At 61.1% G+C, this 13,676-nt stretch overlaps 1 protein-coding gene across 2 annotated transcripts in view; it reads left to right on the top strand.

Annotated features, from left to right (window-relative positions):
- TSPEAR (thrombospondin type laminin G domain and EAR repeats) overlaps nt 1-13,676 on the top strand; it is a 60,513-nt gene that overhangs the window by 36,644 nt on the left and 10,193 nt on the right. Inside the window, exons 4-9 of one of the 2 annotated variants that reach the window (XM_004264613.3) lie at nt 1,006-1,096; nt 2,258-2,414; nt 3,689-3,820; nt 4,491-4,717; nt 6,042-6,228; nt 7,166-7,395. In XM_004264613.3, coding sequence (XP_004264661.1) covers nt 1,006-1,096; nt 2,258-2,414; nt 3,689-3,820; nt 4,491-4,717; nt 6,042-6,228; nt 7,166-7,395 — 1,024 coding nt within the window. Of the gene's footprint in view, nt 1-1,005; nt 1,190-2,257; nt 2,415-3,688; nt 3,821-4,490; nt 4,718-6,041; nt 6,229-7,165; nt 11,526-13,676 lie in introns of those variants that run through there. The other variant, XM_049709966.1, reaches the window with a different exon arrangement.

Raw genomic sequence — 13,676 nt, 5'->3', positions numbered from 1 at the left:
CGGTGGGGCAGTTCTGTGATGGGGGCCATGTGCAGGAGGACAAGGCTGGCGGTGCGGGTGCTGGAGCTCATTGCGGCGCCGCGGAGGGCTCACACCCGGACCCAGGAAGCCTGGGAGCTGTGCTCGGAGCGCAGGCGTTCTGGGACCTTGCCACGGCCAGCGGCAGCCAGACGGCAGACCCTGGACGGAGCAGGTGCTTTGACTAGAGGACGTGGCATCATGGTCCGGGAGGTGCTGGACAGTGGAGAGGAAGCACACACCTGGCTCTTCCCCCAGAGGCTCCAGCCACGTCGTCCCCTCCAGGAGGTCCCACGTCTTCCCCATCCCGAGTTGGGTCTCCACTTGCATCTCAAGACCCAACTCCAGCCACATCTTCCCACACATCCCGGCTCACCGAGGTGAACCCCATCTGGCCCCGACATCATCTGTCCCACGGCCCTGGGCTCAGAGGAGGGGGGCGGGCTGGGGACCCCGTGCCGGGAGGAGCCACTGGAGACGCCCGTGACATGGAGAGGGGCCACTGAACACCTCCGCAGCACACGGTTTTGTAGAAGATCCTTGTCCTGGGGCAAAGAGCGTCCCCCCAAATTCACATCCGCTAGAACCGGAGAATGGGACCTCGTTTGGAAACAGCATCTCTGCAGGCATAACCGAGCTAAGCTGAGCAGTAGGTTGGCCCTGACACAGTGACCTTGCAAGGAGGCGTGGAGGAGAAGAGAAGAAGCCACAATCCCGGAAACTCCAGGAGCTCCCAGCAACCGGAAGAGGCGGCAGGACCTTCCCCTGGAGTCTTCAGAGGGGGCACACCCCGATCTCAGACCTCTGGCCGCCAGCACTGCGGGAGAACACACTTCTGTGGTTTGAGGCGCCCAGCCTGTGGTTCTCGTCATGGCTGACCCCGGACACTGATACAGCCTCAGGCGGGGCTGCCCCCATCCTTTTCTACGTAAATAGGCCATGACCCTGCTCTCCCATGGCCCTAAAACCATCCTCCAATGTTTTCAGAATGGCTGATGTGCCCTTCCCAGCCACCCTATCGGTGCAAGGAGCCCGGTTCTTCATCGGCAGCCGGAGGAGGACCAAAGGCCAGTTCACGGTAAGTACGGAGGAGCTGCCTGCCTGGACCTCCCAACACCAGTGCTCCTGGGGGCCTGTCACCACTGGTCTGGCACCCCAGTTTGACACTGTTGTACGTGCAGTTGGGAATGGGGAGCATAAAGGTTCCGTGGAGTCCCATGCATGCCGGGCACACTCCCACCACAGGGCCTTTGCACCTGCTGTGCCCTCCTCCTAGAACATTTGTCCCACTCCTGCCATGGCACACTCCCTGTGACTTTGGGGCCCTGCCCTGTGCCCTCATACCATGGAGGCCTTCCCCTGCACTCTGAGGAGACGACACCCACACCCAGCCCTCTCATCCCCTTCCCCAGATTGTCTTTGTAGCCCTGACCACCTTCAGACCAGCTGTGTGTTTGCTCATTGCCTGTCTTTCCCTTAGAGTGCAGGGGGCGGACCTTGCTCCATGAGGGTCAGGGCTTTTGTTTCTTGCCGTGTCCCGTGTAAAGAACCACGCTCTGAATATTTACTGATGGCACGCTTGGATGGATGGGTGGACGGATGGACAGACTAATGGACAGATAGATGAATGGTGGACGGACAGATGGATGGACAGATAGGTGGGCAGATAGATGAACAGATGTATAGGTGGATGGATGAATGAATGGGTATTTGGGTGGGTGGATGGATGGATGGATGGATGGATGGACTAATGGACAGATAGATGGATGGTGGACAGACAGATGGATGGACAGATGGATGGACAGATAGATGAACAGATGTATAGGTGGATGGATGAATGAATGGGTATTTGGGTGGGTGGATGGATGGATGGGTGGATGGACAAAGGGATGGATGGATGGACAGAGATGGACAAATGGATGAATGGATGGATGGACAGATAGGTAGACAGAGAGACGAGCGGATGGACATACAGATGGATGAGCATTGTACCTGTCACTGTAGGGCGTCCACAGGAAAGGTCCCTTCCGTGGTGTAATCACCTTCGAATGGTGCACAGCTCTCCACCACTGCTCCCAATGCCCCCCTTACCCAACGGGCTGACTCCTCTCTCCTGGCTTTAGAGCTTAGACCCGCACCCGCATTTCCACCCCTCCCTCGGGGGCTGGGTGGGCTGAGCCCAGTGGGCGGGGCCCGCTCCAGCAGTGCAGGTCTCAGCGCGCTGTCCCTCTCTCCGCAGGGCCTGGTGAGGCAGCTGGTTCTGCTGCCCGGCTCAGACGCCACCCTGAGGCTCTGTCCCTGCAGGAATCCTGAGCTCGCCCTGCTGTCCATCCCCCCTCTCCTGCGGGGACTCGCAGGGAAGCCGGAAGATAGTGAGGTGCTGAAGTATCCCTATGGTTAGTAGGCCACAGCCACCCGCTCCCCACGCCGACGGTAGACCCTGGGAGCCTTGGCACTTCCAACCTCCCCGGGCACAAGACAGGAGGGCGCTTGGCACGTGGATGAAGGGGACGCCGGGCCTGACGCAGACGGCCCCGCAGGGAAGGCAGATGGTGCCGCCAGACCCGCCTCCCTCCCAAGGGCGCCCCCCCATGGCTGTTTAACCCCCGCCTGGACCGTGCCCTCGATTAACTGCTCGTCCCGCCTGGGACCTGGGGCTGAGCCTACAATCTTGCGTCCCTAACTCCCACCTGCTGCCAGCTTTGCCCCCAGAGCAGCGCTGGGGCCCTTTCCCCCCTTCCTCTCCAACAGACATCAAGCGTCAGCACCCCACCCCCGCGGGGACCCTGACCTTCATGAGGTTCATTGCTGTTTTCTGGGATCCCCCAGCCTAGAGTGTCCCCAGCTTTGCCGTCTTTAGTTTGTGTTTGCACCTCCCCAGTGTAAAGTTAGTGTTGACGGTTTATTTAAGCCACATCCCCTGCCGTGGAGAGTCTGAAACCCCTCCTCCCTACTAGGGAGGCGGGGAGGCGGGGAGGCGGCCCGACCCTCTCTCGAGCCTCACGAGTCAGGGGAGCCCCCTGAGCAAGCTGGCCCTTAGGCCCAATCCTGGACCCGTGTCCCCAGATTCCCAGAGGCACACGGCCTCTGGGCTGTTTGCCGGGCCTCGGGCAGGAGTCTGGCCCCAGGCCTCTGCCGGGCAGCTCAAGAGGTCGAGGATGCGCTCCGTGCCACAGACTGGCCGCCGGGGCCACAGCGCGGACGTTGCTGTAAAGGGGCCAAGTGGCACCATCGGGGTGAAGGCTGGACCTGGGATGAAGCCGTGAGCCCCGGGGTCAGGGGTCAGGGGCCTCAGAACTACGCAGAATGGAAGCTGGGTGGACGCGTACCAGCGAGTCTCAGGTGGAAGCGGAGAGCCGTGCGGCGTGATGGCCCAGGGCTCTCAGCAGAGCCGAGGCCACGGGGAGCCGTGCGGCGTGATGGCCCAGGGCTCTCAGCAGAGCTGAGGCCACGGGGAAGAGCTAGGTGGGCGGGAGGCCGTCCTGCGTGCGGACGCCCCAGGCAGGCCATGGGCTCTCGGGTCTCCCTCCCTCCCCGAGACCCTGAGTGGCTCCTGGCAGCTCAGGAGGTGGAGCTGAAGGCGAAAGCAGGGGTCACCTGACACTCCCGCCTCTGCCCTCCTCCGGGTAGCACGTGCCCACTGGACACCCATCTTCCTGCCTCCCTGCAGAAACCGACATGAAGGTGACGCTGGGATCCCGGCCGCCGTGTACCAAAGCGGAGGACGCCCAGTTCTGGTTTGACGCCGGCCGCAAGGGGCTACACCTGTGCGTGGGCAGCGAGTGGGTCTCCGTGTTAGCAGGTGAGGTGGGTGGGGCTCTGGGGACCTCGGGGTCTTCTCAGAGCCAGCGATACTTAGGGACAGGGACGACCCCCCCACGGAGCAGTGAGCCCGCGTGCCTCACCTGGAAATGCGTGCCCTCCTGGGCCCTACTGGTAGGCTGGCAGGCTCTCAGCTCTCGAACCTCCCTGAGGGGGCCAGCCCCGCTCCAGGAGCCCCACCTGCTCTCCTTACCCTCTCCGCCCACTCGGGTCAACATTGGACGCGATGGTGCCGGGAGCCCGGGAGTGGTTCTGTTGGCGGGGAGGTGAGGAGAGGTTCCGTGATGCTCCCCAAGGGGGTCCTCGGGAAATGGGAACTGGCTCCAGGGGAAAGTCCCTGAGCCGTGGCCTCTACTCTCTAGTTCCCATCAGGGCACAGCCTTTCGTGGAAGCCGCGAGCCGTGGGAAACATCTAGTAGGGGCCTGACGTGTCAGTTCCACCCGACTAGTATCCCTGGGGGCTCTGCAGACCCTAAAACCTGTGTGGGGGTGAGAGGCTCCTTTGCCGGGCCTCCTGGTGAGGGCGGCACGGCACTCAAGGCCACAGTGCTCCGGGTCATGGCCCAGGTCCCTGGGGTTGCACCCCTGGACGTCCATCCAGGCTTCTGTCCTGGGAAGCATTAACTGGGTCTCTGGGTCTCTATCACAAGCCAAAGAAAGGCTGGAGTACGTGGAGGAGCATCAGAGCCTGTTCACGAACTCGGAGACACTGGGTATCGAGGTCTTCGTCATCCCTGGGGCCGGGCTCTTCGTGGCCACTGCCAACCGGAAAACCACGTCCGCCATCTACAAATGGGCCGACGGGAAGTTCTCCTCATACCAGGACATTCCCACGCACCAAGCGCAGTCCTGGAGACATTTCACCATTGGAAAAAAGGCAAGTCTGCATTCGGAGTCTTTCTCGATCCTTTTTACCTTGGGAAACCCCACAGAGCCCAAGGGTTGGGGCTCCTTACGTAGATTTTATGGGGAAAGGCACTTCTACTGGTTTCGAAGCCTCGTGCAGGTTCTAAATGCCTTTTAAAGTCAGGCGCGGCTGCATCTCTGTGTCCAGAATGTGACTGAGAAAGTCTGTTTGGCTTCCGCAAAATAGAGATCAGCCCATGTCTGAGATGCTCCCCAGCTCCGTGCAGACCCACCACTGCCTCCTTAAACCTTGGAGATAATCTGACCTAAACCAGTCAGCAGGGCGGACGTCACGTCAGAATGAAAATAGGCCTCCATTCCCAGCCTTCCTTTACTCGCTCCATACACACTGGGGACACGTGATGTCCTAATGGAGGGACAGGTGAGGATGGTGAGCTTGGCCCGGAGGCCTTGGGTGGGAAAGCCTCGCGGGCAGCCTCCCCTTCCTTCCACCAGGGCTGCGTTGAGCAGTGGCCCACGGGTCGTGGCTAAGAGGGTCATCCCCTTGTGAGAGTTTTCTCTTTACCTCCCCGAGCCCGCCCCCAAGTCACTTGCTCACTAACACGTGTGCCAGGTGCAGCCCTGCCCTCACCTGGGCAGGTGTCCCCCCCACGGGGGACAAAACTGAGCGAAACAGACAGACCTCTGTTCCCCGTCGCTGCCGACCCTCAGGGTCCTGCGCTCCCAGCCAGCCTGGTGAAGGAGTGACTAGCCCTCTGGTTTTATGGTTGATGACATTTTAAAGGTTTATATTTTTTCATTATAAAAAACAACTTGATATCAAAGAAAAATTGGGAACTTTCGAAAACTAAGAAAAAGGTCTGCCCCGTCCCCTAAGCAGCGGCAAAGTGTACCTGGGGCTGCTTCAGCCGCCGTGAGCGTGCCCCACCCCCGGGCTTCCGGCTCCTGCCTCAGTCACACGACCCACCATCTGGCCTCCAGCTCACGTCACACGTGGGGCGTTGCCATGTTGTCCTCGACTGCGTGACAAACACGTGCTTCCTGAGACAGCAGGGCGTCAAGAGTTTTCCTCTTCACCCGGTGCTGAAGAGCATTTCCGTGCGTGAAGCTTTTCCTGGGTTTGGGAGATAGGAACGGAGCTCGTGGGCTGCTAAATGCGGACGCGGCTGCGGGTCTTAACGTGATGAAGATCTGGAGAGTCAGTCGTGGGCTCTTGGGCCCGCCCCAGGCCATCAGTCCCGGCTCAGCCCCTGTCCCGAGGCCGGTGTTCAGAAGCCTCGAGTGCCGGACCCCTCGCACAGATCACGAGAACGCTGTCCCGGTCCTCTCCCCAGATCTTCCTGGCTGTGGCTAATTTTGAACCGAATGAAAAGGGTCAGGAGTTCTCTGTCATTTACAAATGGAGCCAGAGAAGGCGGAGGTTCACACCGTACCAGAGGGTCCTCACCCACGGTGCCCGAGACTGGGAGGCCTTCGAGGTGTCCGGGGAGCACTTCCTGGCCGTGGCCAACCACCGGGAAGGTAGGGGCTATGGCCTGGACTCCAGGGCCAGGGCAGGGTCACCTGCAGGGTTCAGTGTATCTCATTAAAAATGTGTAATAAACCACACGTGGCCCGTGTCCTCGGGCTTGGCAACCTGACAGTGGCGTCTGAGGGAGGACATACCTGCGCACCCCCTCATCTGTCCAGGGAAGGGCGTCCCTGCCCTTATCCATTCTGGGCACAAACTCTGTGGGATGCAGTGGGTGCAGTGGGGGACAGTCCTGGGAGGGCCTGGGAAACCTGGCTTCTGGGCCAGGTGACTGCCCTGCGTGGCCACAGTGAGCCCTTCCCTGCCTTGTAGCTCTTGGGGGACAGGGCCCCGGGGGGCAGTCGGCCCTGCAGGGCACCTCTGGCCTCGGCAGGCTCTGCGGCTCAGCGATCACCTGAGTCTACACCTGCCGGGGAACTCTGGCGGCGGGCGGGGGGCCAGGGAGGAGACCCCACCACCGCTCATGGGCAGAGAGGACCCCAGGAGCCCGCCACCCAATACCCCCCATGGGAGTGAGTGTCCCTGGAGAGGCTGGCCCAGCCCTGGGGGTGGGTGAGGAGCTCCAGGGAGCACGTTCCGGGCAGGCCTGACCGGCGGCGGGGAGCGCGAAGAGGATGGTGGACAGCATGAGGGGTGAGGCTGGGGAGGGCGGGGGTCCCGCCTCCAGCGTGCTGCAAGGCCTCAGGGGGCTCTGAAGCCATCCGAAGCCGGGGCCCCCGAGGGCTCTCATCGGGGCACAGAGGCAGGAAGGTCATGTGAAGGGCGTTGCCACTGCTGGGGGCCTGGGGAGGGTGCAGGAGAGCAGGGCCTGGCTGGACTGGACGGGCTGCAGGGCCTGGGGCAGGGTCCGGGCGGGCAGGGTCTTGCCAAGGCCACCGCGAGGCCACGGCGGCCCGTCTCCCTCCCTCCATGGCGCTCGGCTTCCAGGCAGCGACCACAACATCTACAGTGTCATCTACAAGTGGAGCCCAGGGGCCCGGCTCTTCGAGGCCAACCAGACCGTCGCCACGTCGGGCGCCTGCGACTGGGAGTTCTTCACGGTGGGGCCCTACGCCTTCCTGGCCGTGGCCAATGCCTTCAATGGCACGTCCACGCAGCTGCAGTCCCACCTGTACGTGCGGCTGGGCGGCAGCTTCCAGCTCTTCCAGTCCTTCCTGGTAAGGACCTTGCGCTCCCCGCCGGCCCCGCACCTCTGCCTGGCGCCTGGGCGACGCAGGACCCCGGGCCGCACGAGCCAGGACCAGGGCCCCAGCCCGGGCCTCCGCGCCCAGGCGCCTCCCCAGAATAAGGCTCAGGCCGAGCCCCTGGGACCCCGAATATAGCCTGGGAGCCCTAAATGAGGCGGGAGGGCTGCCCTGGCACGGAGTTTCTGGCAGCCCGGCTGCTCAGCCGGGTCCCCTGGCCCCTGGGGGCCCTCACGGTCTGACCCACCTTTATGTGGGCGCCAGGCTCTTGCCCTGGAGCAGCAGGCAGCTGGCCTCTGACCTGGTCAGCTGTGGTGGCAGCACTGTCCACCTTCCCTGCAGAACTTGAGTGTCCCTCAGCTGGTCCCCGCTGTCGTGGGCTGCCTGGAGGGACCTCTGACTGAGGCAGCGAGAAGCCTTTATTACGTGGCGTGGCCCCAGATGCCCGGCTGAACCACGCATGAGCCTCTGGGCCCCGGGCTAGCGGGCGGCGTTGGCATCCCCTCTTCACGCCCACCGTGGTCTAGGGTGACGATGTGGGGCCCCAACCCTCCTCCCACCTTCCCTCGCCCTCCTCCCTCCAAGCCGCCCAGCTTGTCCCTCTCAGTGTCAGACCCCAGGCCGAGCCCCCACGGGTGATTCTAAAATCGAGAGCCACTGTCGGCATTTGCATCGTCCTGGCCGCGTCCCAATGTCGTTCGCGCAGAGCCGAGGGTATGGCTGTGATCACTCCCTTCTCAGTGGCTTCAGTGGTGGGATGACCTTCGTGCCACCCCAGGGGACAGTCCCTGAATGCAGTTCAGACTCTCCTTTCATGCCACAAGCCCACCACACGTGGCTCACTTCATACGTGGACCCCATGTGCTGCACATAATGTTTTTCGACAAGCTCCTAATTGCTTTTTCTGAAGTCCCTCCCTCCCTCTCCTTTCCTTTCTGGGGAAGAAAACCCCCGTCTCTGCACATGGTAACGTCCCCCGGCTTCTTGCTGGCCATCCCCATCCCCGAGAGCCGCTGTGAACACCGCGTCTTCAGTGCCTCCTGAGTTTCCACCCGCGTGTTGGTGCTCCCATCGCGTCTGCAAGGCCTCTGGCCGGTATGCGCCCGTGAAGACCCCTCCCTCTTTTCCCATAACCCCCCTCCTGGGCCCTCCTGCCTGTGCTGTCCGGGCTGACTGTCTCTAGAACTGACAATGGTCCCCTTTCTGGAACTTTCCTTTACCGCCATCTTTGGCTGGAGCCACCGTGTCCAATTCTGATGTCCGGTGTTCTGGTTGACCTCAAGTACACCCCGCCTTCCAGGTGCTCCCCGACACTCCCCAGCGTCCCTGCAGCTCAGCCAGGTTATGTGACCAGGACCAGCCAATGGGTGTTGAGCAGAGTGAGGCCACGTCAATCCTGGGCTGAGGGTGAGAGCTCACCCCTCGCCCTCCACAGCCACGTGGGCCACGTGCCCCGACAGCACAGCCACAGGCTGGGGGAGCCGTGACCTCGCCGGCTTCATCCCAGTGAGGGCGACCTTCTGTGGTGGGAAGTGTGGACACTCATGGTGGCTGCATCCTTTACCCTGCCTCATGTACTGCATGCAGGATTTTAGGGGGGAAGTTTCCTTGGAAACACTGAGGGCAGCCCCCTGCCTCCCCAGGTGCCTTTCCTATGACCGTCTCTGCCCTCAGTGCCCACAGGCTTCTTCGCAGTGGTTTCCTGTGCTTCCTGTCTGATTGGTCTCCGTGCCCTTTCAACCTGAAGGCGTGCATCCCCAGGCCTGGGAGATTTTCTTAGTTTTTCTTGATTGTCTCACGCTCCCCTCTCTCTAGAACGGTTAGCAAGCTTTCGGATCTCCTGGATTGAATCTATCTTTTCTTTTTCTACAACCTAGACGCTTTCCTTACCTTTATTCTCTCATCCTGTTGATGAGCATCTTCTTGTAATGCTAGGAATCGTGTTTTTAATATCCAAGAACTCTTCCCTTTAACGGCATTCTGTATTTACTCTATAAATGCGGTATCTTCTTGAATACTTCTGAAGATAATTATAATTTTATTTTTTAAGAGTTTGTGTAATTTCTTTTCTTTTTAAGTATATTTATTTTATTTATATTTATTTTTGGCTGCATTGGGTCTTCGTTGCTGTGTGCAGGCTTTCTCTAGTTGTGGAGAGCGGGGGCTACTCTTCATTGCGGTGCACGGACTTCTTATTGTGGTGGCTTCTCTTGTTGTGGAGCACGGGCTCTAGGCACGGGGACTTCAGTAGCTGTGGCTCGCGGGCTGTAGAGCGCAGGCTCAGTAGTTGTGGCTCGCGGGCTCTAGAGCGCAGGCTCAGTAGTTGTGGCTCATGGCTTAGTTGCTCCACGGCATGTGGGATCTTCCTGGACCAGGGCTCGAACCCGTGTCCCCTGCATTGGCAGGCGGATTCTTAACCACTGCACCACCAGGGAAGTCTGATAATTATAATTTAAAAAAATTCTATTCTGTTCCTAGAACCAGCTCAGTTTCTTCCAGTATGTGTGTATGTATATGTTGTAGCCTGACTCTCATGTTCTAGGTCTTTTATAAAACATCTGGAGGACCCTTAGTTTTCTGTGTATGTTTAACGTTGAGCCTGGCAGTGGGTGGCGTTGTCACTGGCCGCTGTGCCCCAGGGAGCTGGGGACCTTGTTGAGGCCCTTGATGAAGACCTTCCTAAACTGGCCTCTTGCTCAGATGTAGGTGAGGCTGGATCACAGTGTTGGCAGCTACAGGATGCTAATCTCCAAGAGGCACTCCCCAAACAGCTGCAGGAACCCTCCTCATATCACACGCTTGGTGTGACAGCCCTGCTAGGGACCTGTGTGGTTGACCAGAAGGCCGCTTGCCGGGCCTCTGTGCCAGGCTGCAGGACTGTGCTCTCTGGACACCACAGGAGTCGCTCCCCTGTTCCACCGGCTTGTCTGCTAGATATTCGGAAACCGTCACCGCAGGTCTCTCAGAACAGTCTTCAGTTCCTGCCGTTGTCCCCCGTGCGGTATGTTCCAAATCCCAAGGGGATTCTGGCCAGTCTCTTTGAACGCCTCCCAGTGTGCCGGCTCCAGGTACGTGAGACCCGGAAACTCTGCATTTCAGGCTGCATCTGGATCCAGCTCCAGCCTGCACCCAGCCCTGCCGTAGGCTCAGACACAGAAGGGAGGCCGGGGCCAAGGGGCAGCGATGGTGCCAGCTGAGCCAGGGCGGGGGCCATCCGGGTTACAGGACCTAAAGGAGAACCAGCTGAGGGGTGTGACGTCAGCTGGAAGAATCACCCACAAGGGCGGGCGAGAGCAGGACCACAGTGGCTGTGAGAGAACGTGTCTCTGGCCAGCGGGCAGAGTGACTGTGGGGGCTGCGAGGGGGCACTGCTGCCACCCGAGCCCGCAAACAACTGTGGAGCCCTGCCTGAAGGCTTCCTTCTCTATGACCCGTGTTTCTTCACACTCGAGTCCTCAGAACCCACGAGGTCCCACTTTCATGTTGTGCCAGCACTTTTCATACTGTGTTTTAATGCTCTTAGGTCCTGGCGATGTCTTCATGTTTCCACTTGATTTGGAGCTTTGCACCATCTCGCATGGCCATGGGCTTTGAAGCAGGAGAGGCCGGTGCTTTGAAAGCATGTGTGGGTGGAGAGGTGCCCACACCGCAGGGAAACCTTTCTGGAGGGACGGCCGGGCAAGGGCGCACGCCGGTGTTTGCGAAGCTGTGCACACGGACAGTGCTGGGAGGGGCGCTGGGCGGGGCCCCAGGGCTGCGGGGTGAGTTCAGCTCACCGGGAGGGCCCGGGCCATGGCCACGCCAGGTCTGTGGCTCAGGTGTATGTGGGAGGCTGGCTGCCCACCCTGGATGAATTCCTCAGCCCCACCCTCCAGACCTCCCCGCCTCTCCCACCAGGAATCCTGGAACCTTCCTCAGGTGGCAGAGACCACAGCTCCACTTGGGCTCGCCATCTTGGACCAAAGGAGGTCCGAGCAGGGTGTGTGCAGGAAGGAATGGGCTCTGGCCACAGAAATCCAGCCTCCAGCCCCTGGGGTTTCTGCTCCCTGAGCTGTCTGGCTGTGGGGCCTGTGGTCACAGTCATCACGTGTAGTCCCAGAACGGAGGGGCCGGGGGAGGGGAGAGGGGAATGGTGGACCAAGATGGCGGGCTTTATTGCCTGGGAGGCGGGGCTGATGGAGGTGCCGCTGGCAGAAAAGAGAACCGAGGGCAGTGGGAGACTGGGGGGGCGGGCGCAGCTGAGGGCTGACAGGGGCCCCAGTGGAGAGGGCCAGTGAACCCCAGGAAGCCGTGCGTCGGGGCAGGTGGAGGGGACGGGCAGAGGCGCTGCCCAGAGCTATCAGTGGGTGTCTGGGGATGAGGGTGGAGCTGTGGGCTTGTCAGAAACGTAGTCTCCACCGGGAATGTAGACGTCCAGAAACGAAGGAAAAGGAGGCACGTTTGTAAGGAGGGTGGTGTGAGAGCGCCCTCAGCAGTCAGCGCTGGGAGGGGCCGGGCGCAGGTGCTGGCGAGGGGCCGGGCGCAGTTGCTGGCAAGGGCCCTGGCGCTTCCTCCTGTGCCTCGGGTCTGCTCTGTGAGGCAGGAGCGGGCAGTGGACCAGGCGGCCTGGGGAGGAGCAAGGTTTGGAGGGGCTGCTGGGCCAGGGGAGAGCTGGGAGGGGCACCCCCTGAAGCCTCCTAGGATGGGACCCTCACCCACCTTAGCCAGCTGCCCACAGTGGGAATGGCAGCGTCCCCCCAGGGCCCTTTGGGGGGCTGCCTGCCTTCCCCAGGCAGCGCGCCCCGCCCCTCCCTCCCCAGGCACTCCCAGACCTTGGGTCTTTGCTCCATCAGAGCCGGAACCTGAGGGCCTCCTCCCCAGCAAGTGATCCGCTGGTTACCGGGAGCCCACCCACCCTCAAGGGAGGCCGTCAGGGGTTCCAGGTGCTCCCGGCTGCCAAGTCCTGGAAGCACCATCGTCCCTCGAGGTGTTCCAGAGCCTGCCAGGCCCGCAGCCAGGGGACTCCAGGGCAGAGCTCCGGGGGAATTCCGCTCAGGAGGGCGGGAAGGGCCCACCAGCCCAGCAGGTGCCTGGCCTCCTTGCTCCGGCGCCAGGCAGGGTTTGATGTGGGAACTGCTGCTTCTCTCCCTGATGAGTCCCTAATGCGCTTAGAGTCCAGGAGCGGCCTGACAGCGGGGCCTCAGGCCCGCTCACGCCCTGCCCAGGCTGGAGCAGCCCTGGGTGGGGACGGTCCCCCATTCACTTCCGAGCGGGGGCAGCGCAGCCTCTGGCTGAGGGCGCAGGTGCTGGTCCCACCCTGCGAGGAGAGCTCGTCGCTAGCCAGTGACTGTGAGCCGGGGGCGCCACGCTGGTCTCTGCCAGCCTCTGGCGGATGAAATACCGGACACCCAGTTCAATGTGAATCCAGGTAAACAACGAATCATTGTTTAGTAAAAGCGTGTCCATACACACACACTGAAGAACCATTGCTTATCTGAAATTCAAATTGAACGAGGCGCCACGTACTTGCTGTATCTGGCGCCTGACGCAGCTGCGCGCACAGCAGAGGTAGGGTGAGAGCACACCTCCCTCCCCTACCCGCCCCGCCCGCGCTAAGCCACGCCCACCTGGATGCTCCTCCCCACCTCCCTGCCGCTGGCCACGCCCCCGTCCTTCCTCCTGGGTTCCTGGCCCTTCTCCCCGTTTCCCAGGCCCTGACAGCCCCTTCACCGACCCCCATCTGCACGCCTCTCCCCCTCCGCGCTGGGGCTCAAGGCAAGTGAGCGGAGGGTGGAGTGAGTCGGAGCTGGAAGGCAGCCCTGGCAATCTGTGGGATACCCCCTCTTCAGACCAGCCCTGGCCCCTTGTCCTGTGTGGGTGTGTACACGTGCGTGCTTGCAAGCGTGTGCATGTATATACACAATGCATGTGTGTGCATCAGGTATAAGGGCATACAGGTGTATACAGGTGGGTGTGTACATAAAAGCTTGTGTGCCTGCAGGTATGTGCACATGTATACACTTGTATGCATGCAGGATTGTGTGTAAAATCGTGTCCATGCAGGTGTGTGCACGTGTATACACAGGTGTGTGCATGCAGGTGTCTTGTGTGTCTGCACACGTGCACGTGTGTGCAGGTGTGTGTGCGGGTGTGGGCGTTTCCCGGTGACGTGATCTCATCAGCACCGGGGTGGGAGGAGCTGGCGATCTCACCCACCGGCCTCTCTGGTGGTTTCTGCGACCTGCCAGAGCTGGCGCGCGTGTCACTGCACACTC

The sequence above is a fragment of the Orcinus orca genome, chromosome 5, assembly GCF_937001465.1.
Source record: "Orcinus orca chromosome 5, mOrcOrc1.1, whole genome shotgun sequence".
Taxonomy (NCBI): Eukaryota; Metazoa; Chordata; class Mammalia; order Artiodactyla; family Delphinidae; genus Orcinus; species Orcinus orca.
Note: the sequence above shows the minus strand (reverse complement) of the source record. Positions and strands in the feature narration are given on the sequence as shown.